We start from the raw sequence: 24,641 nt of genomic DNA, 5'->3' as shown, positions 1-24,641 counted from the left end.
AACAGATATTGCTCTAATTAATTTATCTCAATAAAATATCTTGGAGATAATTTAGTAGAGAAATTATGATATGAGGCGTGTAGTAAGACTCAGAATTGTTGGAAATTGCCTACTAAGGATAGGTCCTTGTCATAAATAAATGCTACCATGTCCTTTCTTCAGCTTGGTTTTTTCTTTTATGCTTTTCCGTGGATAGTGAGACGACTTTGACTAAGTCTTCTACGCCTTATTTTACAAGCAAAACTACTTGTAATGATTTACTACAATATAAAAGTGCACACCAACACTGCACCAAGTTCATCAAAAACAAAAATAATCCAACTCTAAAATATCGTTTAGAAATATATGATGATGGTTCCCAAAATATTCCCTCTACTTCAGTTTTTCACTCTCTTGTACCTCTTTTCAATTACTTTTGCTTCTACTAAGGAAGCAACTGCACTCCTAAAATGGAAAACAACCTTCAAGAACCAGAATAATTCCTTATTGGATTCATGGAGACAAAGTTCTGATGTATGCAGCGGATGGTATGGAGTTATATGCTTTAAGGGTAGGGTAAACAGGCTGAATATTACAAACGCAAGTGTCATTGGTACACTCTATGATTTCCCCTTTTCATCTCTCCCATTTCTTGAGTATCTTGATCTTAGCAGGAACAATATCGTTGGTACCATCCCACCTGAAATTGGTAATCTCACTAATCTTGTCTATCTTGACTTGTCCTTCAATAAGATTTCAGGCACAATCCCACCACAAATTGGCTCACTAGCCAAGCTTCAGACCCTTCATATCTCTGTAAATGTTTTAAATGGTTCCATCCCAGTAGAAATGGGCTATCTGAGGTCTCTTAATGAGCTAGATTTGAGTACTAACTCTCTTCATGGTTCTATTCCTGCTTCATTGGGGAATTTGAACAACTTAATCTATTTGCATCTTTATGAGAATAACCTTTCCGGCTCAATTCCTGCAGAAATAGGGAAACTTGTCAATCTCGTTGAAGCTTATCTTGATACAAACCAGTTAACAGGTCAGATCCCTCCAGAAATAGGTAACTTGACCAACGCAAAAGTGTTCTATGCTTTCTTCAATGATTTGTCTGGTCCCATTCCTGCTGAAATAGGCAAGATGAAGTCACTTCAGGAATTAAGCTTACTCTCAAACAATCTTTCTGGTTTATTTCCAAAAACTATAGGTGACTTAACTGAGCTCAAATTCCTACACCTTTATTCTAATCGACTCTCTGGTCCAATTCCTAGTGAGTTAGGGAATCTGAAAAACCTCTATTTCATGTCATTATCTACCAATCAACTCACTGGTTCAATTCCTACTTCCTTTGGCAATTTGGGTGACTTGCAAACTCTACTTCTCAGTTACAACAATTTCATTAGTGAGGAAATTGCTCCATTTGTTTGCAATTTGACATCACTGAAACATCTCTCTTTAGAGGGGAACAACTTGAAGGGAGTAATTCCGCAATGTTTGGGTGAAATTAATGACCTTCAGAATTTGTGGATATCACATAATAATCTCAGTGGAGAGATCCCTACGTCTATTTGTAATTTAACATCACTACGAGGTCTAAATTTGGCAAGAAACAATCTGAAGGGAGAAATTCCGCAATGTTTGGCTAATATCAGTGAGCTTGAGTATTTGGATATGCAACACAACAATCTTTCTGGGACTTTTCAGAGTACGTTTAGCATTGGAAGTGTACTCAGAAGCTTCAACTTGCAGGGAAATAAGCTACACGGAAAAATTCCACGATCCTTGGCAAATTGCCAACAACTGGAAGTTCTTGATTTTGGAGATAATCTCCTCAATGATACATTCCCAATGTGGTTGGGGACTCTGCCAGAGCTACGAGTGTTAAGTTTGAGATCCAATAAATTGCATGGACCCATTAGAACTTCAAGGTTCATGAAGAACTTTTTTCCTAAGCTTCAAATCATGGACCTCGGTTGCAATACATTTACGTCAGAGTTACCTGCAAATCTTTTTCAAAATTTAGAAGCCATGAAGAGAATTAATCAAACACTGGAGGAATCAAGTAATGTTATATCCCGCATTTTGTGCGTTCGGATAATTCAAGACAATTGCGGGAGGACGACGAGCAAGGTCTTATTTTTATTTTGTTAAGCATACGAATGGCTTATGAAGCATTTAGATGCGGAATTATTAAGAGAGGCCAAGGGCATAAAGGAAAATTCGCAATACGTTTCGTGAAATTATGGAGGAAGACGAAGGGTAAATTTGGAACTTGGAAAATAGTTGCATGAATTATAAGACATGGACATGGAATAATTGGGCTTGGAAAGATCAAAAAAAAAGAGAACCAAGAAGCCCAAGGATGCAAGGTGGCCGGCCAAGGCTCTTTGGCCCAAGCCCATAAGTAATTAAGTCCATGTGAATTAAATAGAGGGTCACTCTTTATTTGTCTTCATAATTCAAGAAGTTTCAAGAAAAAAAAAGAAGAGAGGAGAAAACAAAGTGGCCTTCGGCCTTGAAGAGAAAGAGGGAAAACCGAAGAGAAAAAAAAAGGAAGAGGAAGAGAGAAAGTTTCCAACTTGTTCTTCATAGCCAAACAATCCCTTGAAGGGTCCTTAGCAAGTTGGAGTGTTTGTTAGAGCAAGAATAACTCATATTCATACAAGTTGGGGAGTTTAGTTAAGTGAAGAATCAAAGAAAAGGTAAGATTTCCTCCCTCTTTTATAGCTTATGGATGTTTATGCATGTTGTAGAGTATAGAAATAAATGAAATTCACGAAGGATATGAATATAGGGGTGTGGCCGTGTACCTATGGTATGTGTGTAGGATTGATGATTTAACTATTTTATCTAATATATGGTTGTTGTTGTTGTGAATGCTAAGTGGATAATGGAAATTGAATGACTTTGGAAAGGTTGTAGTTGTGTGCATATATGATGTTAGCCGTGTATATTTGGTGAATTATGAAGGATTGGTTGCCGAGTATTATTTAGTATTTTGGTTGTTGTGTGCTAGATTTTATGTTGCAAATAAGAGTTTAATGAGTTTAGTGAAGTTGTAGTAGTTGGAAGATTGTGGTGGAAGTTTATGTAAATTGAATATAATGATTCTTGCATGCATGGAAGATAATGAGACTTGTATGATATTGTTGGTATATGAATTATTGAGTTGTTATTGTTATTATGGAAGTTGGAAGGTTTTGAAGAAAGTAATATGTTGATTAAATTGTTAGATGTACTTTGGTTTGGTTATTGAGATTGCTAGTATGAATATTGGCATTGATGTTGCTAGACGGGCCGGGTTGAATTCCGGATTGTTGTTGATTAAAATTTGGCCGTGTTGAATGTTGAGGATGATGTATTTACAGAGGAAGTGTCACGAAATTTCGGTAGACAAGTGTCACTTTGAGATTCTACTTCTAGACACTTGAACTAACATTTGGTAAACATGACCAAATTGTAGATTTTGGCGAAGTTGGAGCTTGAATTTGGAGTGCCATAAGGAGCGAAAAGAGGTATGTAAGGCTTCACCTTCTTTCTATGGCATGTCTTAGACGTACTAAGTCGACTACGTGTCCCGAGGACCATTCCTTTTCTCGGAATCTAAGATTGAAAATAGCTACTATTCATTCGGCAGAATTGAATTAGAACTTGCATGAAATGTTGGAAAAACTTCTTGGACATCGTAACTTACCCAAATAGGATTCTATCACCCTAAGACCCTCCCAAGTGACGCCATGACCGTAATATATGAAAATTTGATACGCCGCCTCGTTTGACTCGAGGTGGGCCCACTATTCCTGAAATCTTTCCTATTGTTTCATTTAACTTATTTTCATTCTATAATGTAAGGAAACTTTTGGACATCTTTTCGTCTACTAAATAAGAATTGTTTTAATTAAACCCTTAACCCCAATGCATGATTTTCTTTTCTAAAAGTTTACAAATGTTTTCCAAAATATTCTTTTTCTTCAAAAACCCAGTTTTACAATATCGAAAGTCTTAATGACTAAAGCAATGACTATGATTCTACGATGCCTATGATCCTATGAATACTATGATCCTATGACGACTACGATCCTACGAAGACGCGTGATCCTATGACTACTACGATTCTATGATACCTATGATTCTATGGTGACTATGATTCCCTATTGCCTATGATTCTACGATGTCAGCTATGCCATGTCTATAACCCGATATGCTATGACTCGTTCTATGTTGATATTCTCGCCTTATGATCATCGTCCCTTCAAGGTGAGACAAAGCGACCATGACTACTCCATAAAGCAATCGGAGGGTTCCGACCTTACGTCACTCCGATAAGTACCGACTTCTCTTGGGCTCCCGCATGCTATGATATATATATATATATATGAATAAAAATGTATTTGGGGAAAATCGGGAAAAAGGGAGAGCGCGCTATAGGCGCCGGGCTATACTCACGGTGCATGTATCCGTACTTGACTTGATATCATCCCGACGCGGGATGCCCGACGCGGAATTATACTACGGGCGAGCCGATATATTCGATACTATGATATACTATGCTATGCTATGATACTATGATATACTATGCTATGCTATGATACATTATGATACGATATAAATTCTACTTTCCATGCCTATGAAAAGAAATGTTTTGTTTTCAAAAAGGAAAAACAAGCATGCATGATATCCGCCCGAAAGGCGTTCTATGCACAAGTTACATCCTTATCTCAAGATATATATCCATGACCCCTCGATATTGTTACTTATAATCTATGCTCTTGTTTATGTTATTTTCTATGTCTTACATACTCGGTACATTATTCGTACCGACGCCCCTTCATGGGCGCCGCGTTTCATGCCGCGCAGTCGAAACAGAGATAGCCGGAGTTGATCCCTAGGAGTTCTCTCGCATTTTTTGCGGCGCTCCGGTTGTTTCGGAGCCCCGGTCCCTTGGTATCGTTTTGTGTACATATTCGGGCACGGCGGTAAAGACTCGGCCCTTTCTATGTATATGTGTACTATGTTTAGAGGCTCGTAGACAGAGATATGTACGGTAGCTATTGGTATTCCTTATTGTCCCGTCGCTGTATAGTATGATCGTAAAGCTTACTAGTTTATGTTCATAATTGTACTATGTATGCTTATGCTAGTCTAAAAAAAAACGGCGTAGTTCATATATGCAATAAGAGTCAGCGGGTTCGCTCGGCTCCGAATACGGGGTCGGGTGCCCATCACACCCTAGTAAGATCGGGGTGTGACAAGTAATATAGGAGATGATTATTACCAAGACTCTGTAACTATCGTAACAAAGGGACGGGAGCTTGAAGTTGTGAGAATCTTGTCTTTGTACACCACTATTGATTTTTCAAGAAACAGATTTGAAGGACACATTCCAAGTATTATGGGAGATCTCATTGCACTTCGTGTGTTGAATTTGTCTCATAATAGATTGCAAGATCATATACCGGCATCACTCGGAAATTTATGTTCAGTTGAATCATTGGACCTATCAGCTAACCATCTTGCAGGAAAGATACCCGAACAACTTACGTCTCTTACTTTTCTTGAATTCTTGAATCTTTCCCACAATCATCTCCAAGGATGCATCCCCACAGGACGCCAATTTGCTACATTTGAGAAGAACTCGTACGCAGGCAATGATGGGTTACGTGGATTCCCTGTTTCGAAAGGTTGTGGAAATAGCGGGATGCCTGAGACAAACAACATAACGCATGCACTGAATCAAGAAAGCAATTCTATGTTCCTAAGTGAATTTAGAAAGGCGATCCTTATGGGATATGGGGTTGGACTAGTTATTGGATTATCCATAGCATATTTCCTGCTTTCAGCACGAAATACCAATTGGCTTTCTCGAATCGTTAAAGAACTAGAATACAAAATCACTATGAGAAGGCGAAAGAAGCAGCGAAGCCGTCAAAGGCACTACAAAAGATGAAATTATTGCTTCTGAAAGAGTTAAAATTTCAGGTTAAGTTCTATCTCAGTTTTCATATTTTCTGTTTATCAACAACTAATAGAATGTTGCGAAAAGCATATTTTCTTTCCATTAATCATTTCAAAACCAATCTATTCAATTAGTAGATGAAACTGAAAGGGATTAGCCTTAGTTACTGTTTTAAGCTAGTAAAAAAGACTAACTATATCATGTACATAAAAAATTCAAATATACACAGCAATTAGTTGGAAGCTGTGATTTCAGGGTTCTAAGTTCAATAAGTGATACTACAATCTTGTTAGAGGCTGGTTTAATAAGTGAAATAAAAGTCAGATTTTAAATAAACAAATTCAAACATGCAGGTGCTTGGAGGAGCACTTGGCGAAATGCCCATCGGAGATGCAATATCATATGCTGCAGCTTCTGATTTTTTATTTCATTTTAGTGAAATAAGTTAGCCTTTTTCTTATTCCTTTTAGATTAACTTGGGAACATGTAATATTATGAATTTTGATGATATCAAGTTATGTAACATTTTAATTTTTAATGTATTCCATGAGGGTTGTGCATTTTTCAGTTATTTTGGTTTTCTATGTTATGTGGTTCTATTGTTCAGCACTTTGAGTATTGAATGAAGTAAATATATTTCTTGTTTGTTTCATTGTGTAAAGTTGGATCCCTACTAATAGAATAATTACAAATTCAAAATTAGTCCGATTTCTAAACATAAAGAGAGTTGGTTCAGGACTTGAGAGTAGCAATTCTATTGAACTTCAATTACTTGCAAATAAAAATAAAATAAAAAAATAAAAAAAATAAAAAGACAAAAACAGAACAACCCAAATTTGACTTGTGCATTGATTTGAGAATGACAACCTTTTCTTTGATAAATTATGAACAGACGTAAAAATGGTTAAAGTGTGAATGAGAGAGAGCAGCCGAATTTGTAACATTAGGAGAAAACACACTTCCCTTTGACCTAGACGATCAAGAAAGCATTTCTGAATTTCTCAATGACTTTTGGAAAGCTGCTTTGATGGGCTATGGCAGTGGACTATGTATTGGATTGTCCATAGCAGGGGCGGAGTTACACTATAGCAAGGGTGTTCAGCCAAATACCATTCGCCGGAAAATTATGTTGGGTATATAGGTAAAATTTCGTAATATTTGGTTATATACTACGTAGTGAACACCCTTAAAACAATTGTGAGCTGCAGCTCATCAGTGAAGGGTGTTCAAAGAGAGGCCATGGGCGCCAGCTCGAATCCCTGCTGAAGCTGTTGGGTTAAGCATATTTTTTACTGAAAAGAGAGCTTGTTTGAAAAGCATTGCCATTTCTTTCGAATGGTTTCTAAGTTGTCAGCTCAAAGGCCAATTTACGCTGCCAATTCCCTTTTTAACATTCTTTTTTTTTTTTTAAACATTCTATTCTTTCTAAATGTTAGTAATAATTTAGAAAGGTTCCACTCATATGTTTTTCTAAAAATTCAAAGTATAGCAATTTTAATAATTGAAGTTATGGGAAACGAAGCTAGAAAGGAAAAAGTAAGAAAAATAAATTAACTATTTATTTAATCAGACTAATGTACTATTAAATCTACCAGACATATATTTATAATTGGTTTTTTTCTTTTCATAAGAAAATGGATAATAAAAAATGCAGTTCAATATTAAGTTTAAATTTAATAAAGATGTTTATATTCTAGATTTCATTAATAATATGTACTAATTTTTATATGTATATACTTGAAAGTGCTCTACTAAATTTATACAAGTGCTATTTTAAATTACTTGAAATTGCTCGACTGAAATAAAAGTATCATTTTAAATTTACTGTTTTCACACCACGTGAAGTGCAAATAATTTTACTAGCTTTATTCAAAATCAAAGTATGTTTGACTTGCTTTCTAATTACTCAACTAATTTTTTTTTTTTTTTAAGCAAAAACTCAAAACCACATTTCAGATTTAGTGGTTGGATAATGCTCTGAAGACAAACTACGAAGAAAAATGGCAAAAGCTAATATTATGTAGTTTGTTTTAAAAAATTTGGCGCACACTCTCATTGAAAAAGAAATTATCTACTTTATAAGTTTGAACACCCTTAGTCAGATTTCTGGCTCCGCCACTGGTCCATAGTGTATTTCATGATCACAACTGGAAATCCGAATGGCTTGCAAGAATTATTGAAGAACTGGGGCACAAATTTATCAAGCAAAGGAGAAAGAAGCAACGAGGTCGAAGGAACTACAGAAGAAGAATTAATCACTTCTAGATAAGTTATAAGCTTTGATTTCAGAACTTCAGGTATATAAATTAAGCTCTACGCTGATCATTTAGTTTATTGTAGTTATTAATATCTTAGTTTTTATACTTTTGCTATAACAATAACTGATCAATTCTCTATACTAAGCATATATTTATTTCCAATAACTTCAATTAGTAGAAGATTTTGAAAAGAATCAGCCTTAGTTGATGTTTTAAGCTAATAAAAGTTTAACTAAGGTATTTGGATTACAGTGGTTACTGTTAAGCTATTCCATTGAGAAGCTGGTGTAAATGGAAGTGGAGAAAGGGAAGAAAAAGTTATGGCAATGAATGGAAACGAACGCATGATGCTTTTAGAAGACCACAACAACAATCAACGATGCCAGCATCGAGAGCTAGATATCATTCAACTTTTATTTTTTTTGGTGTAACATTGTGATGTTAATGATGTTTATCCAGTTTTTGCACCTTTTGTATGTGTTTAAGCAACAGTATTACAGTTATTTCATTAAAGAAAAGATGTATAAAGTTAAATCTTGATGTGCCTTAAATTATAACCTCATAATATATAAACCTCTCTACCACCATCAGATATACAAATACACACATATAAAACAAAACAAACCAATACTCATTTCAAGGAATCTATACAATAGGTTCTGCCTATATTAACAGTGCAAATACTACTCAGCTTTTTGGATGAGTCATCTTCAGTTAATTTAGGCTTTAACTTTGTATATTTTATCATTCAGTTAGAATTGTTCACGTACATATATCTGCTCCTATTGGAGGCTCATTAAATACACATTTCAACACTTATGAGCGAGCTTTTATAAGAAAATGTATTGATCTTGGTCTTACTGTTTGTCCTAAGACGAGGCAAATGCTGGTGGCACAATTATCACTGTCAAGGCACTAATTGCAAATTGGTGAGAATTCAAAAATGTAAAGACTACAGAAATCTATGTTGCTACACTTTTTAGCCTTTCTAATTCTAAAGGGTGTTATATGGTCTGATTCAGGCACAACCAGAGCCATATTTCTTTACAAAAGTTAATCTGTTTGAAACATTAAATTTTCTCAATGAATATCTGTGTTCTTTTTGTATCTCATTCAGTAATTTGAACAGGAAAATACTAGCTATTGTTTTTTTTTTAACAGAAAGCACAACCTTTCAGGAAAAAAAAAAAGACACATAATTCGCCTGAATCTCTCGAAATCTTACAGTCGGCGGCTTGCGAAGCAAAAGAATTAGAGTAGAATTTTTAAGATCATCAAAGCATCTAGGGGAGTTGGAACTTCCAGATAATAAGCTTCAAGGAAGATTTCTTGTTTGGGTATGGTCTAACTGCATATTCTTGAAAGGTAACTGTGCAAATTCGGGTATGAGCAACAGGGAAATAAGTGTGTAAAACGTCCTTCCAAAAGAATCCTTACATTGCAATGCAAAAAAAATTTCATCAACATCTAATCCTAAAGGATGCTAGGTTAGGTCTGAATTTAGGCACCACCAGAACCGTATTTTTTTGGAAAACAATCGGCTGAAGCTTATTATATCCAGCCAACACACCAGCACCAGCCACGGCACGAAGGATGTTGACAACAGCATCACTTCCAACAGCAAATTCATGAGCAACAGGGAAATAAGTGTGTAAAACGTCCTTCCAAAAGAATCCTTACATTGCAACAGCATCACTTCCAGCAGCATCACGAAGAGTAAGATCTGGACAATAATTTTCCACATCTGCCAATTTCACTGATCGGTAATTTTTTATTTTTATAGTTGAGAAAGTTGACTTCGCCTGATAATTAATTTGATGATCATAACTTAGCTGTGTTTAAAATTCCTGCAGATGATTAATATTTGTGTTACGAAGTATTGATTAAAAAATGAAAATCCTCACATAGAACTGCAAAAATATTTCACTAACATCTGATTCTAAAGGATGCTATGTGTGGTCTGATTTAGGCACCAGCACAGCTGTATTTCTGTCAGAAAACAATCATCTGAAGCTTATTACAGTCAAACTTCTCTATAATTGTCATTCGTTATTGTCACACCCCTTCTTTCCGCCCCCGCGCGATAAACGCACAAGTTGAAGGGTTTTTCCAATTGAAGTGACGGTTTTGAAAAGGGATTATTGATTTATTCAGAATCGCCACTTGGAATTGAGTTTTGGTGTTCCAAGTCACCTGCGAATCCCTAATCAAGGAAATGACTCTTTTATTATTGGTGAAACAAAAGGCCGGTGAATGCGTTGACCGGGGAGAAGTTAGGCATTCCCCGAGTCCCGTGGTTCTAGCACGGTCGCTTTATCGACTTATACTTAGCTTAAACTAATTTTGGATAAATTATGTTCCCGGTCCTTGATTTGCTCGTACTTTTATGGTTGAACTTTTATTAGTCTTAAGTGTCTCAAAATAAGATGCGTAACCGCATTCTCAATCGAAACAAGATTAATTATTAAAACGAGATTGGCCAAGGTGCGTAACTGCATCCTTGAGTTGTTTAAAGCGTCCCAAAATAAGATGCGTAACCGCATTCTTAATCGAGACAAACATTTTAAATCGTCCCTAAAGCTCGTCTACCGCTGAAAGCATTTATTTGTCTCTAAAATTCGAGACTTAAAATTATTTAGTTATTATTAATTATTTATTATTATTTCACTCTTTTGACAACGGGTTTTGAATAAATTCGCAACCCATCTTGCTCCCTTACAATTGTTTTTTTTTCTTTTCGCTCTTTTCTTTTATACTTGACAACAGGGTTTGAACTAATTCACACCCCATCTCACAATTAATTAATTCGGGCCTTAAATTCGATCATAAGCCCAAAAGTCTACTAGCAAATTTTTATTCTATCAGACGATTATGCAGCCCAATCTTAACAAAAATAAAGTTTTATCCATTTAATAGTAACATCTGCTTCATTAGCTCAAGTCCATTTTACACACCCTCTCACCATTAATGATATTCTATGTCACTAATAGAAACACATCATTACACCTAACAGCAATAAACATGAGGCAAATAAAATATCAATTACCACAAATTGGCTTAATTAAGTAAAAACTACAAGGGAAAGTGAAAGGAAAAAGATGAGCAGAGGCATATATCCTTGCACGTCATTTCTTAATATTTGGATTTAATTCTCATGATGTCAACTTAATGGGCATATCAAACAAAACAATCAAATACATTGGGAAGAAGATCACATATTAACATCTTTGAAATACTCCCTCCGTTTCAATTTATGTGAACCCATTTGATTGGGCACGACATTTAAGAAAGAGTAAATACTTTTGAAATTTGTGGTTCAAAATAAGAATTGAATATTTGTGTGGCTGTAAATCATTTCATGAAGTGAATTTATTTTCAAATTAGAAGTTGCTATATTCATTTCACGTACTAAAAAGAAAATAGGTTCACATAAATTAAAACAGAGGGAGTAATATTTAAACCCAGTAAGTATTAATCAGCAAAAAAAAAAAAAAATGTTATAAGCATTCACTCACGATATTTGAAAATAACAGAGTAAGAAAATAGACCTTAAAAAGTCGCAGAAGGATTCCTTTAGATTGACATAACAGAGAACACTGACTATGTACAGCAATACATTTGACTTCAAGCAAAACCTTTAGCCGGACGGGACGTCGACCAATGATAAATTAACCCAAACAGATCTGTTTGAGGTGGTTCGTTGTCTATTTTGATGAAGTTTTTACTTGAATACCGGTGGTTTCACATAGCCGTGTATTCGACAGTTAGTGCAGGTGGTGTATTGGTGTAGAACGGTGGAAAAAGCTGGTCTTTTATATGGTAACTGATTCTTTATTTTTTAGCTACTATCCTTTCTTAGCTCATAGGTTTTCAGAAAAAACTAAACCCATGGCTATCTATGGCTGATTACTAATGTGTGAGGCTGCGGCTGATTTCATGTGTCTCGCCTCCCTAGGTTTAGGTCAATCTTTATATATATCACAAGATAAAAAAGTTTTTGGGTAATGCGTCTTGAAAAAGTGGGTGTAGATGGGTTTTCTCTTCTTCTTTTTCCTTTTTTAAAAAAATAATGGAAAAAGGCATTTTTTAATTTTTTTTATTGTTTTGTTGTTGTTTTAAGAAAAAAATACATAAAAGGGTGCATGTGATATGTGTGTGTAGATGTCATATTAAAATTGAGTGGTGAAATGACATATAATTAACAAGTGAGAATATAAAATATACTAATACTAAATTAAAATAGCAAAATTAAAATATGTACTTACTCTATATTTATTTATTAAAAACTTTTAACTTGAAAATTAAACAAAAAATAGATAACATATTTTCGGACATTTTCTTTCTTTTTGTACTAATAATAAAAAACGAAACTAAACATACTTCCTAAAATGTGACTCTATTTTTGTGATTTTCGAATATTTAAATAAGACCTACTAAACAAAAATAAAATCAAGTAAAATGTCCAAACCATATTTAAAGGAAAATTTTGATACTAGAAGGTGAGACACCTCCCCAAGAGGGTAAAAAATCACGTGTCTACAGTTATAATAACATTTCACTATAACGGCCTGATTTTCTTTGGAACCGATTTTTCATGTTATATTTTACTTCTCTATAACAACATTCTGCCTATAACAACAGTGACATTCATTAGCGCTACGCTCTTTGTAAAATTACCTCTCTATAGACATACTCAATGTAGTAATATTTTTTAAGAAATAATTATGTATAAAAATAAAATATTAAAATATTTATGGTAATCATCAATGGAAATCTATTGAATTCCTTTTTGCTGAAAGTTTGGACAAACATCTTTTAAATTGTTCTATTTTTTGGTGCAACATTGTGATGTAAATGATGTTTGATCAGTTTTTGGACCTTTTTGTATGCTTCTAAGCAATGATATTACAGTTATTTCATTAATGAAAAATGCATTAAGTGGCAGATTTACTATCTTTAAATCCTGATTTACCTTAGATTTCGCCTCATAATCATATCTATCTATCTATCTATATATAGTAAAAACACGAATGATTTTCGCTAAATGTTGAATGACGAAAATATCCTCTAAATTAAATGTTAATCGACTTTTATGCCCTTAATTATTTACATTAAATTTTATAAGAACAATAAGAGAAGGACACAATTGAAAATACACATTAGGATAAAGAGTTTGTATTAGTAAAGGAATTAAACTGTATGTGGAAGAAGTAGATACTAGAATTACAATGGAACACAAATTGCTTTTGTGTAAGAGATAGTGATAAGCAAGGAGTCTATAATCTATCACTAATTAAATTTGAAATGACCTAATATTAACGACATTATAATGAGCTGATGTGAATATATTACTTTGACTTTTCATTTAAAATTTTGTTAGCTTTGGACTTGAAAAAGATTTTACAATTTGATTCCCAATCGAAGAGTGTCAGCTTTATATTATTTTACGTCGCAAATAAATTGTGCAGATCTATAGCATAGAATCACATTGTCATGGATGTTTTTCAAGTTAAGTACTATTGGTCTGAGTATAAATAATTTACACAATATTATAAAACTCAATATTTGGAAGAGTCGTGTGTCTTAGGAAAGTGGATCGGAGAATATAACAAATATCCTCATGATACTTTCAAAATTGAATCAAATTCATAAGCAGAGGAAATAAAATAGCAAAACTGATTAACTGAAATAAGTGATGACGAAAGAATGGGGATTCCATGGCAGCCATGCATTTATTAAGAAGTTAGAGCACAATATAATTCTATTACTGCTTTTATTACAAAAATTTATGGATAGAAATTCTGCGAACCAATTTTGGTTTTTTTTTAAAAAAAAGGGTTTCTTATCTCATTTAATCTTTATGCATGAAGCGTTTGTTTAATTTACACAAGGAAAACGAATTTCATTCACTATGCTATTGGGTTGTATGTTGGGCTGCACGCACAATTGGAGGATGCACGGTTTCTCAAGTCTACTACCTCCATTTCAATTTATGTGACAAAATAAATATAGAGTAAAAAAGAAAAATGAGATTTTTGATATTTATGATCTAATATTATAGTATCTGCACGGTTATAAAACTTTTGAAATTCGTGGTTTTAAGCATAACATAATATTCTTGTGGTTATAATTGCTTCTCATTAAGTATAAAATGAGAAGTGTATTTTGATTTTTGATTTTTGATTTTTTTTAAAAAAAATTGAAGTGTGTTTGGTATTGCATATATTGGAACGGAGTACTTACTTTCACCTTTGAGTTTCTATTCTTGTGTTTGAAATCTTAGGGGTCGTTTGGTAGCTGGTTTGGAGTTGAGTTATGCAGGTATTAAATTTTGCATAAGTAATATCATGTTTTGTAGTTTATACAGTGTTTGGTTAGCAATTTAGAAACATGCATAATTAATACATGTATAAGTTATGAGGGAACCTATGTATTATTTTATGCAGGATGTGTTCTAATAACTAATACATGAATAACTTATACATGAGTAAACTAAACTCTGCTTAACTAATACCTGCATAAAATGATATATAGATTTCCTCATAACTAATTCATGTATTACTAATACCTGCATAATTTTAACCAGCTGCCAAACGACCCCTAAGGGTTTGAATCTATAGATTTTGTTCATTTAATTCTATTGAATAAACTTTTGTTTGATGATGTGTATATATATAGGCAGAGAAAAGTGGCACATGATATGTGATCGATTGGTGCAGGATGCTTTTCGAAACAGAGTTATGTTAATTACACTTTTTTTATAAAGCCATGAGCGTGACTATATCGAAACAATTTAGTTAAAAGTAAATCAAAATGAATTTAACAAATTGATTTAAATATAAATTGGTCTGGATTGCATTTTCAAGAGCGATATAGATGCAAGAGTCTGGTTATGGCAGACAAAAATATATATATCAAAAACACCGTCTTAGAAATATACTAGGTAAGGTATAGCCGCATTACATATTTCTATTGTTCCACACCATCTACAAATACTAGCTAACTTAACTAAATTGATCATATTTGCAAGTTCAGAGATGTCTAAATTTTGATAATTTTAAAATCCAATATTATACTAATGCAATAACATTGACTTTTTTTTTTTTTTTTTTGTATTTAATTATTATTTCATTTTTTAACGTCAATTGCTTTACAATGATTTCTTTTTTCTGTATACATTTTGAAATAAATATTTTTTTCTTAGGTATAAAATAATTGACTAATGATTTACGTGTGAGGCACGTACATAGGAACTAGTTATACGAAAAGTGGGAAGCTCCTACCTTCAAAGTTGTATTACGATTTTGCCCTGCAGTAAATCAAAATGTAATAAACCATCTAGTTAATTCCTCTCTCCGGATCAAAAAAAGAGTCCACTTAGCCTTTTTTTGTTGAATAAAAAAAAGAGTCCACTTAGCAAATCAAGAAAGAATTAACCTTGCTTTACCATATTTGCCCCTATTAAATGTTATATGATCAAATCCCAATGTCTATTTAATGAGGGTTAGTTTATCAAATTGCCAATTTTTGTCTAGGAGTTAGCATTTTCTTAAGGGGTGTGCAAATGGCTAAATGGACTCTTTTTTTGATCCGGAGGGAGTATTAAATAGTATCTCCTCCCGTATAGATAAAAAAAGAACACTTAGCCTTTTTCTTGGATAAAAAAAGAGTCCACTTAGCAAATCAAGAAATAATTAACCTTGCTTTTCCATATTTGCCCCTATTAAATGTTATATGATCAAATCCCTATACCTATTTAATTAGGAGTAGTTTAGTCAAATTACCTATTTTTGTCTAGGAGTTACTATTTTCTTAAGGGTGTGCAAATGGCTAAGTGGACTCTTTTTTTGATCCGGAAGGAGTAATATTTTAATCTATCTAAATATATAATTAAAGTTTAATAGTTATTACTCCAAAACTTTTCATGTAATGGCAGCCAAGCAGTGAAACTGCAACTTGAATAGCCATAGGAACAAACAGCGATTTCTATTTGTTACTCCACTATTTTGTGTAATAACTAAAGGACTACAATTAATGTACACTGAATCTGCCAGAAGTAATAAACCCAGGGAACGTGCATTCAATTACTAACACTAATTACATACATGAACTTAATCATCTATCTATCTATAATCTTCTATATATAACGTAAAACATAATATAGAGTATAATATTGGGAAGCCCCTATAGTTAAAGTTAAATTACTAAAATGTCCATTAAAAGTTAACCGACCTTTATATCCTTTTCTTGAATCCTAATCCTACAATATTCTTGTACCAAAACGACCTTCGAATCTCTCTATTTATATTTTTTTAATCTTTTTTTGGGGATTTTCCTTCATTTATTATATTTTTCTATATCAGAGCAATTACGTATTTCTTAATTAGAACTGTTACAGCTGTTTTGGGAAGACCAAGAGTTATCTCTTAATAGATTTTGAACATTATTAAACGTGAACCCAATGGGAGTTTGATATTCCAACTTGGTGTCTGTCAGATTTCTAATAGCAATTCTTCATTTTCTTTCTTGCTCTATAACAATTTGGGTGTTTTCAATATCATTTATATTGAAAGAGCTGTTGATTTTTTGTTTTTTTGTTTTTTTGGGGTGGAAGTGAACAATTTCTCAGGTATAATTTTTCCGAATTCTTTGTTTGCAGATTTGTCTTTATAGAGGACAGTCCGCTCACTTTCTTAAAGAAGGTTTTATATGTGATAATGATATAGTTTCGTTTGTTTCATTCACACACACATTCTTTGATAAACATGTGACAATAACACTTAATTATTTCAGGGTCATGCGAAGCATAGATAAGTATATGCTTAGTATTCAAGATTTTAGATCTGGATTCATCTAATGCGGTAAATTTAATTTACCTCTATTTTCAGGCAAATGCTTCATTATCTCCACTTCAATTTTTGGTGCCTTTATTACTCAAGATTTTATATTTTTAAGTTGGATTTATCTAACATATTCATATGTTGCAGGTGTAACGACTGATGCTAAAGCTTTGTCTTATCGAGTTGAGGATGCAGTAGGCGAAGCAACTGAGAATAAATATCCTTGACATGCAATGAGATAGTCTATGTGTTGATGTAAAATCTTCTCTTCAGTTTCTTAAATTGAAAAGAAATTTCAAGAAATATTGTACTCTAATGATTATTGTGTTCTTATAATAGCCAATTACATTACCACATTTTAGCCAACCTGCTCTCGTCTCTCTCATCACTAACGGTCATAATTTTGCTCAATCCTTACCGTTAGGACACCTCCATCGGAGATGGAGGGGGCGTCGGGCCTTGTACCGGCGAATCCAACCCACCCACCGGACCCAAATAGGAAGGCTATTATAGATGAAGTTGATAACCCCGCTAATTCCAAATACCTAAACGTAGTCGCTGGTTCGCAATCGATCTCAATTCGCCAAAAGGAATCAATTAAAGCTGAAATCTCCAATCATAATGGCAAGCCGGCGGTCATTTTCGATTTTGACGACTACTACAGGAGAATGGCAGAGGACTGCAAGTTCACAATCAATGGTCGTTTTTTGAAAACTCGTCCCCAAAGTGACACTATCCGAGCTATTGTGAAGGAATCAATTCCGATTAAAGGCAGGATTCAGATCGGAGTTTTTGACAATCGAAATGTGTTCATCGACGTCTACAATCAGGAAGATTTCAACACCATTTACTACAGACATGTTATTGACATCGATGGTCAGCCAATGTGGGTGAGCAGATGGACTCCCAACTTCACTCCAGAGGAGGATAGCCCTTTAACTCCGGTATGGGTACTTTTACCTAAATTACCATTTCACCTACACACTTGGCAATATGTGAAACAGATTGTTAGCCCTATTGGCATTCCGTTGACTATGGATGTAGCCACAAAGGGTAAAACTAGGCCAAGCATGGCTAAAATTCGAGTCAAAATTGATCTTACGAAACCTAGAATAAACCATATCTTTATTGGACAGAGAAATGCTAATAATCCTTTACAAGGATTTGATCAAAAAATTGAATATGAAGGAGTGCCCAAATATTGTACTCATTGTAGATTATTAGGTCACACCTTATACCAATGCAGAAGATTGGAAAAAGAAAAACAAGACAAGGAGGATTTTCCTACTAGAAAGGAAAATATCGATGAACAAAGAAGATCCTCACATGAAGGATAAAGAGACTCAAAAAACTGCTCCTACTGTCAAGGGTCAAGGAACACAAAGAGGAAGAAATAATGAGAACACACAAGGAGCACAAAGAGGAAGAGATATGCAAACCAATAAAGGAATTTTGAAACCTCCTGTAAGAGGGAAAAGTGCCCCTCCTAAACAGACTTTCAAACCTACCGGGGCCATTTTTGGTATTGATAAACCTCATCCTTCAAATGAGGTAATTCCTCAGGTCAAAGGAAAAGTGACAGACTCGGAATAGACTGATTTGGACCAATCTCAAACAATTCCTGCTGATGATCAAGAACAAATTAATAGGGCTGGAAAGCAGTTGCTAGCTACTGAAGGACATAAGATTGGCCAAAGAATCACAAATATCAACACTAATGAGAAGGAACAAAGTGATCAACCATTAGTTGACAAAGGAAGAATGGAAATCATGATCACTGATCCAAATGCTTTACAAGTTGTTTTTTTTCCTGATGATGCTGTTTATGAGAATACAAATCAACAATGGAAATCTCCTAAGAAGAAGGCTCAAAAAACAAGGTTTCCTACAAGTGATTCAAAAGAAATTACCAATTCTAAGAACAAGTTTGAGACCCTTAGTGAAAAGACTGATACTCATAAGACTAAGGAGCAGCTACAGCTTAAGACAGAGGGGACCTGTACAGGTACAACACCAAAAGAGAAAGTAACTCCTGAAGATGAATGGGCTGAAGAGACTACAACTGAAGAAGAAGAAACTTCTGATGAAGAATCTGAACAAGAAGAGTCTGATGATGAAACAGAACTTCTAGCTCAAGCATTTGGGGGCGGACACAAGGAGATAGAGGAATTCCAAGATGCTCAAGAAGAGAATATTGAGAAAGAGGAAGTGCCTCAGAAGATTCTCTCAAGAATTAAGTCTCCTATTGCAAGAAACCAAAAGAAATCCTCACAAAACTCTCTTAACAAACCTGTTTAATGTTTAGACTCATGAATTGGAATATTAGGGGCATGAAGTCCCAAGCAGCTACTGAGAGACTTGCCTACATGGTAAAACAATACAACATTACTTTTGTTGCTATATAAGAACCTTTCTTACAAAACACCTGTATTGATACCTATAACAACATCTTAGGAATACAGGACTGTTTTAGTAACTTGAGCAATAAGATATGGATTTTTTGGAGCTCTGAACTAGTCTGTAATGTATATGCTAATCATGCCCAAATGATCACTTGTAAACTAATCACTAAAGACTCTAACAAGGTTTACTTTGTTTCCACTGTCTATGTTTAAGACTAGAAAGGCAGGAAGGGAAGAATTGTGGGATGAAATGAGAACATTATCTAGTACCATTTCTTCCCCTTGGGGTGTAATATGAGATTTCAACAACATTTTGAATGTTGATGAGAAGAAGGGTGGTATCCCACACAGTCTGACCAAGAGCTTACCTTTCATGAAATATTTGTTTGATTGTGAATTATCTGATATAGGTTACTTTGGTCATCCTTTCTCATGGTGTAATGAGAGAAAAGGCACTAATATAATATGGAAAAGATTGGATAGGTTGGTTGTTAATGATGCATGGATCTCATGCTTTACCGAAAAAACTATTCAACACCTTATGAGGGTCAGTTCTAACCATTGTCCTTTACTCATGATTGGTGAAGAAGAAGAGGAAGATTACATCAAATATTTCAAATTCTTGAATTTTTGGGTTGATCAAGAAGATTTTCTGGATATTGTGAAACAACACTGGGATGAGGAGATTAGAGGCAATATTTTTTGGAGAGTTCACCAAAAAATGAAAGGAACTAGTAGGGCCTTAGTGAATGGTCTAGAACAAAGATTGGTGATATTTTTTAAAACACTAAGACACTGGAAACCAAGGTGGACCATCTAGAAACTCTTTACATGGACACTTTAGATCCAGATAATAGAATGCATCTCAATCATGCAAAATCTTATCTAGTTCTTCATCACAAAATGATGGATGCCTTTTGGAAGAAAAATGGATGCCTTTTGGAAGAAAAAGCCAATCTAAAATGGCTTTTGGAGGGTGATGAGAACACCAGATATTTTCATAACATGGTCAAGGGCATAAGGAAATTTCTCAACATTCATAAAATCTTTGCTGATGATCGATGGATAGAAGGGAATGAAAACATTGCTGGTGCTACTATGAAATTCTATCAGGAGTTATTTTCCAAGGAAAACATCTCCATGGATACCAATATCCTTAATTGTTTGCCTTGTCTTATTACTGATAATGATATTGCTATGCCGCTTGATATACCATCTATGGAAGAAGTTAGAACTACTCTTTTTGATATTAATCACAATAGTTCTGCTCGCCCTGATGGCTTTAACAATATGTTTTTTCAAAAATCTTGGGATATCATTGATAATAATATCCTGGAAATGGTCAGGGCTATTTTTAATGGTGAACAAATGCCTAAGTTCTTTACTTTTACTTTCTTAGTACTAATTCCTAAAATTAAAGCACTTAATCTTTTTCAGATTTTAGGCCTATTAGCCTTAGCAATGTTTCCCAAAAATTGGTTTCTAAGGTTTTAAATGATAGATTATCTAGGATCCTTCCTAAATTAATTTCTGAAAACCAAAGTGGGTTCATTAAAAGCAGAACTATTTGTGAAAATGTTTTACTTGCTCAGGAAATTATCCATGATATCAAAAAACCCAACAAGGGTAATAATGTTGTGATTAAATTAGATATGTATAAGGCTTACGACAGATTATCTTGGTCTTTTCTGAGTCCAGTGATGAGGAAAATTGGCTTTGCAGAACAATGGATAGTAATCATATGGAACTTGATTTCCAACAATTGGTATACTGTCATTGTAAATGGCAAGAGACATGGTTTCTTCAAATTTGGGAGAGGACTCAAACAAGGGGACCCTATATCTCCTTCCCTTTTTGTGCTAGCTGCTGAAGTCCTCTCAAGGCTTCTAAATAATCTTTATGAGAATCCTAATTTTATAGGTTTTAGCATGCATGATAGTTGTCCTAAAATCAATCATTTGTCTTATGCTGACGATATCATTATCTTTTGTTCAGGTAAATCTGCAATATTGAATCTCATCAAGAAGACTCTAATTGATTATGGGGAAAATTCTGGTCAATTAATCAATATCAACAAGAGCTGCTTTCTGATGGAAGAGAATGCTCCACAAAAAAGGAGAAAAATTGTCTCTAAAATACTCAATTATCAACAGAAAGAATTTCCTATAACTTATCTTGGATGTCCCTTGTTCTACGGGAGGGAGAGAGTTCACTACTTCACTGATATGGTTACTAAGATCATACAAAGAATGGGCTCATGGAATTGGCAACATCCTATCTCCACGAGGAAAAAGGATCTTGATTAACCATGTATTGTCTGCTATGCCGTTGCACATGCTAGCAATATGTGAACCACCCAAAACCCCTATTTACCAAATTGAAAAAGTTATAGCAAATTTTTTTTGGGGTAACGCTGAAGGGAAACAGAAACATCATTGGACCAAATGGGAAAACCTATGCAAACCAACCCTGGAGGGTGGCATAGGAATTAGTAAACTCCAGGATATTATAGAAGCTTTATCTTGCAAACTGTGATGGCACTTCAGGACTAAGGTTACTTTGTGGACAAAATTCATAAAAGCTAAATACTCTCAAAGAATTCATTCCATGGCATGATGATTAGATTCAAAGTGGACCATCTAATTCAATGGAAGATCAACATTCACACACTTAGTGAGGAGGCTGGTATGTGAGTTTGTCTCTTTAATTAGATTCAAAGTGGACCATCTAACTTTTCACGTTATTTAAGAAATAATAAATAGTGTGTATTTTACCTTGATGCCCATATTAAATGGTATATCGGTGGTTTTGAAAAATGGGAATAAGTAATTAATGTCGGTAAAAAAAAGAATTTGTCTTATCTTGATATGTGAAAAATGACAAGTAAAAATAAAAATCTCTTAGGAATAATATTCAACTAGGACACTTCAATTAAATCAAAAGTTTCTGATTATATCACCAATGGAAAATGGGACATTGGTAAGCTTTCTAATCATTTGCCCCCTGATATGGTTCATAATATTTAGAAAATTACTATTCACTCTCCTAATCTAGATAACCAACCCATTTGGACTGCTAACATAGATGGGAGATTCAGTAGTATTTTTGCTTGGAATATTGTTAGGGAAAAGTATAACTCTTCCCTTCTTAATAACTTGATTTGGCACAAAAAACCTCCTTTCAAAATCTTTTTCTTTATATGGAAGGTGCTAAGATGTAAAATTGCAGTAGATTCTAACAGAGGCAGATTTAACTTATATTTAGCCCCAAAGTGTGATTGTTGCATTATTCCTGCCCTGGAAGATGAAGAACATTTATCCATGAACAGTCTAATTGGTACCAAGGTTTGGAAATACTTCAACCAACTTTTTGGCATTAGAATGGAACAAAGAAGTATTAGACATAATTTGATTACCTGGTGGATGGTTAAGGAGCTTAATCCTGTCCATAAGCTAACCTTACAGATTTTACCGGAAATCATTCTCTGGCAGATTTGGAAAGATAGATGTAAATGCAGGTTTGAAGGTTTGAGGATGTCTTCTAACAGAATCATCTTAAAGGCTACTCAACAACTCAACATCATTGCTCACAAACAATTCCCCAAGATCCCTCCTTACATGAAGTGGATACACTTTTTTGAACTCATGGAGAAAGCCAAGATTAGTATCACTACTGTAGCAGTAATTTGAATGGCTCCTGAAGCTGGATGGATGAAGCTAAACACAGATGGATGCTCCAAAGGCAACCCAGGACAATGTGGAGGTGGAGGAATTATCAGAAACAATTGTGGCAATCTAGTATCTGCCTATGCTACACCTTTGGGAATTGAAACCAACAACTTTGCAGAAACTAGTGCTTTGAAAATAGGTGTGGAATGGTGCATGACAAATGGGGTAAGGAATCTTGAAATTCAATGTGATTCCATGCTACTGGTAAACTGGATTTTGAAGAACTCTTCCACACCTTGGAAACTCCAAGATGACATCAACAACATAAGGGAAATGCTTGAAACTTTTGACAATATAAAGGTACAACACTGCTTCAGAGAAGACAACAAAGCTGCAAACAAACTTGCCAACCATGGACTGAATTACAACCAACTAACTTGGTTCACTGATTTCCAGCAACTGCCTAGAGATGTTAGAGGTGAAATTAACATGGACAAACTGAACTATCCCTCATTCAGACAGAAACAAAATAGGAACAGGATTATCTTGGATACACAAATCCTTAGAAACTATTCTTTTGATGTTCCTTAAAATTCCTATGTACAGGGAGATTCTTGTATGAATCACTAACTCCCAGCCAATTTTTGAGAGCTGAAATTGTTGTCCTACTCTGTAATGCTTGGAGCCTGTTCCAAACATGTAGGTCCTGGATATTGGGATGCCAATATCCATCTTTTGTAAAGTTTCTTGATGATGAAATAAATGAACATCCAATCTCAATGAGATGGATGACCTTTGACCAAAAAAAAAAAAAATTAAAAAAAATTACATTAAAATTTTAAATTCCTGTATTAGAGTGAGATAAATTTTTGTATAATCTATTTATTTAGTGCCATGTGTGAAAATATGCTTTGTTGAAACTCGACCCTCCTCTCTTAGTTGCTTTCGAACGATGCAAAATTTTATGAGATATGAATTTTCACTAAAGTAAAAACCAATTAGGGAGTAGGGCTGTAAATGGTCATTAAAATGGAAATGCAACAGACTTAGCAAAATACCACCCAGAAACAGCTTGGTAATTTAGGGGAATAGGTTTTTTTTTTTTTTTTTTTTAGTTGAGTTAATATTTTCTATTTATCATTTTCAGAAGCATATAATGTTCTGCTTAAACTTCAAGACATGACAAAATGGACATTGCTTTTATTCACATTAGAACTATATGTTGTTGAAATATTGAAAAACAAGGAAATGATCAACCTGAATATTTAATATATTAGAAGAATTGCTACTCATTAGTTCTATGATTTAATATTTATACTAGTTAAAAGAGTATGTACAATTTGATATGGGATACACATGTAACACATGTTTTGAGAAACTAGTAATATATAAAATTCACTATTACACATACGGGTGCATATGTCAAAGTTGTGTAGTTAGAACAAAGACAATCCAAAAATGTGACTTCTATACAATGGGAAACATATTAGCAAAGTATGAAGAGATTCAAGCTGAAAAATCGGTCGAGACCA

At 34.1% G+C, this 24,641-nt stretch overlaps 1 protein-coding gene across 1 annotated transcript; it reads left to right on the top strand.

Annotated features, from left to right (window-relative positions):
- Positions 1 to 275: 275 nt before the first annotated feature.
- On the top strand, positions 276 to 8,723 carry LOC132040499 (receptor-like protein Cf-9). Its single transcript, XM_059431152.1, has 3 exons — positions 276 to 2,062; positions 5,250 to 5,889; positions 8,152 to 8,723. Exons 1-3 carry the CDS (start codon positions 346 to 348, stop codon positions 8,204 to 8,206), a joined length of 2,412 nt encoding a protein of 803 aa, XP_059287135.1. The 5' UTR covers positions 276 to 345; the 3' UTR covers positions 8,207 to 8,723.
- Positions 8,724 to 24,641: the final 15,918 nt, after the last annotated feature.

Source organism: Lycium ferocissimum, chromosome 12, assembly GCF_029784015.1.
Source record: "Lycium ferocissimum isolate CSIRO_LF1 chromosome 12, AGI_CSIRO_Lferr_CH_V1, whole genome shotgun sequence".
In the NCBI taxonomy this organism is placed as follows: domain Eukaryota; kingdom Viridiplantae; phylum Streptophyta; class Magnoliopsida; order Solanales; family Solanaceae; genus Lycium; species Lycium ferocissimum.
The sequence above is the reverse complement of the archived record's forward strand: the minus strand, read 5'-3'. Positions and strand labels throughout refer to the sequence as shown.

Coding starts and splice junctions, on each gene's coding strand:
- LOC132040499 (XM_059431152.1), top strand. CDS start 346: ATGATGATGGTTCCCAAAATATTCCCTCTACTTCAGTTTTTCACTCTC. Junction 2,063..5,249: donor ATCAAGTAATGTTATATCCC/GCATTTTGTGCG, acceptor GTAATATAGGAG/ATGATTATTACCAAGACTCT. Junction 5,890..8,151: donor TACAAAATCACTATGAGAAG/GCGAAAGAAGCA, acceptor TATCAAGCAAAG/GAGAAAGAAGCAACGAGGTC.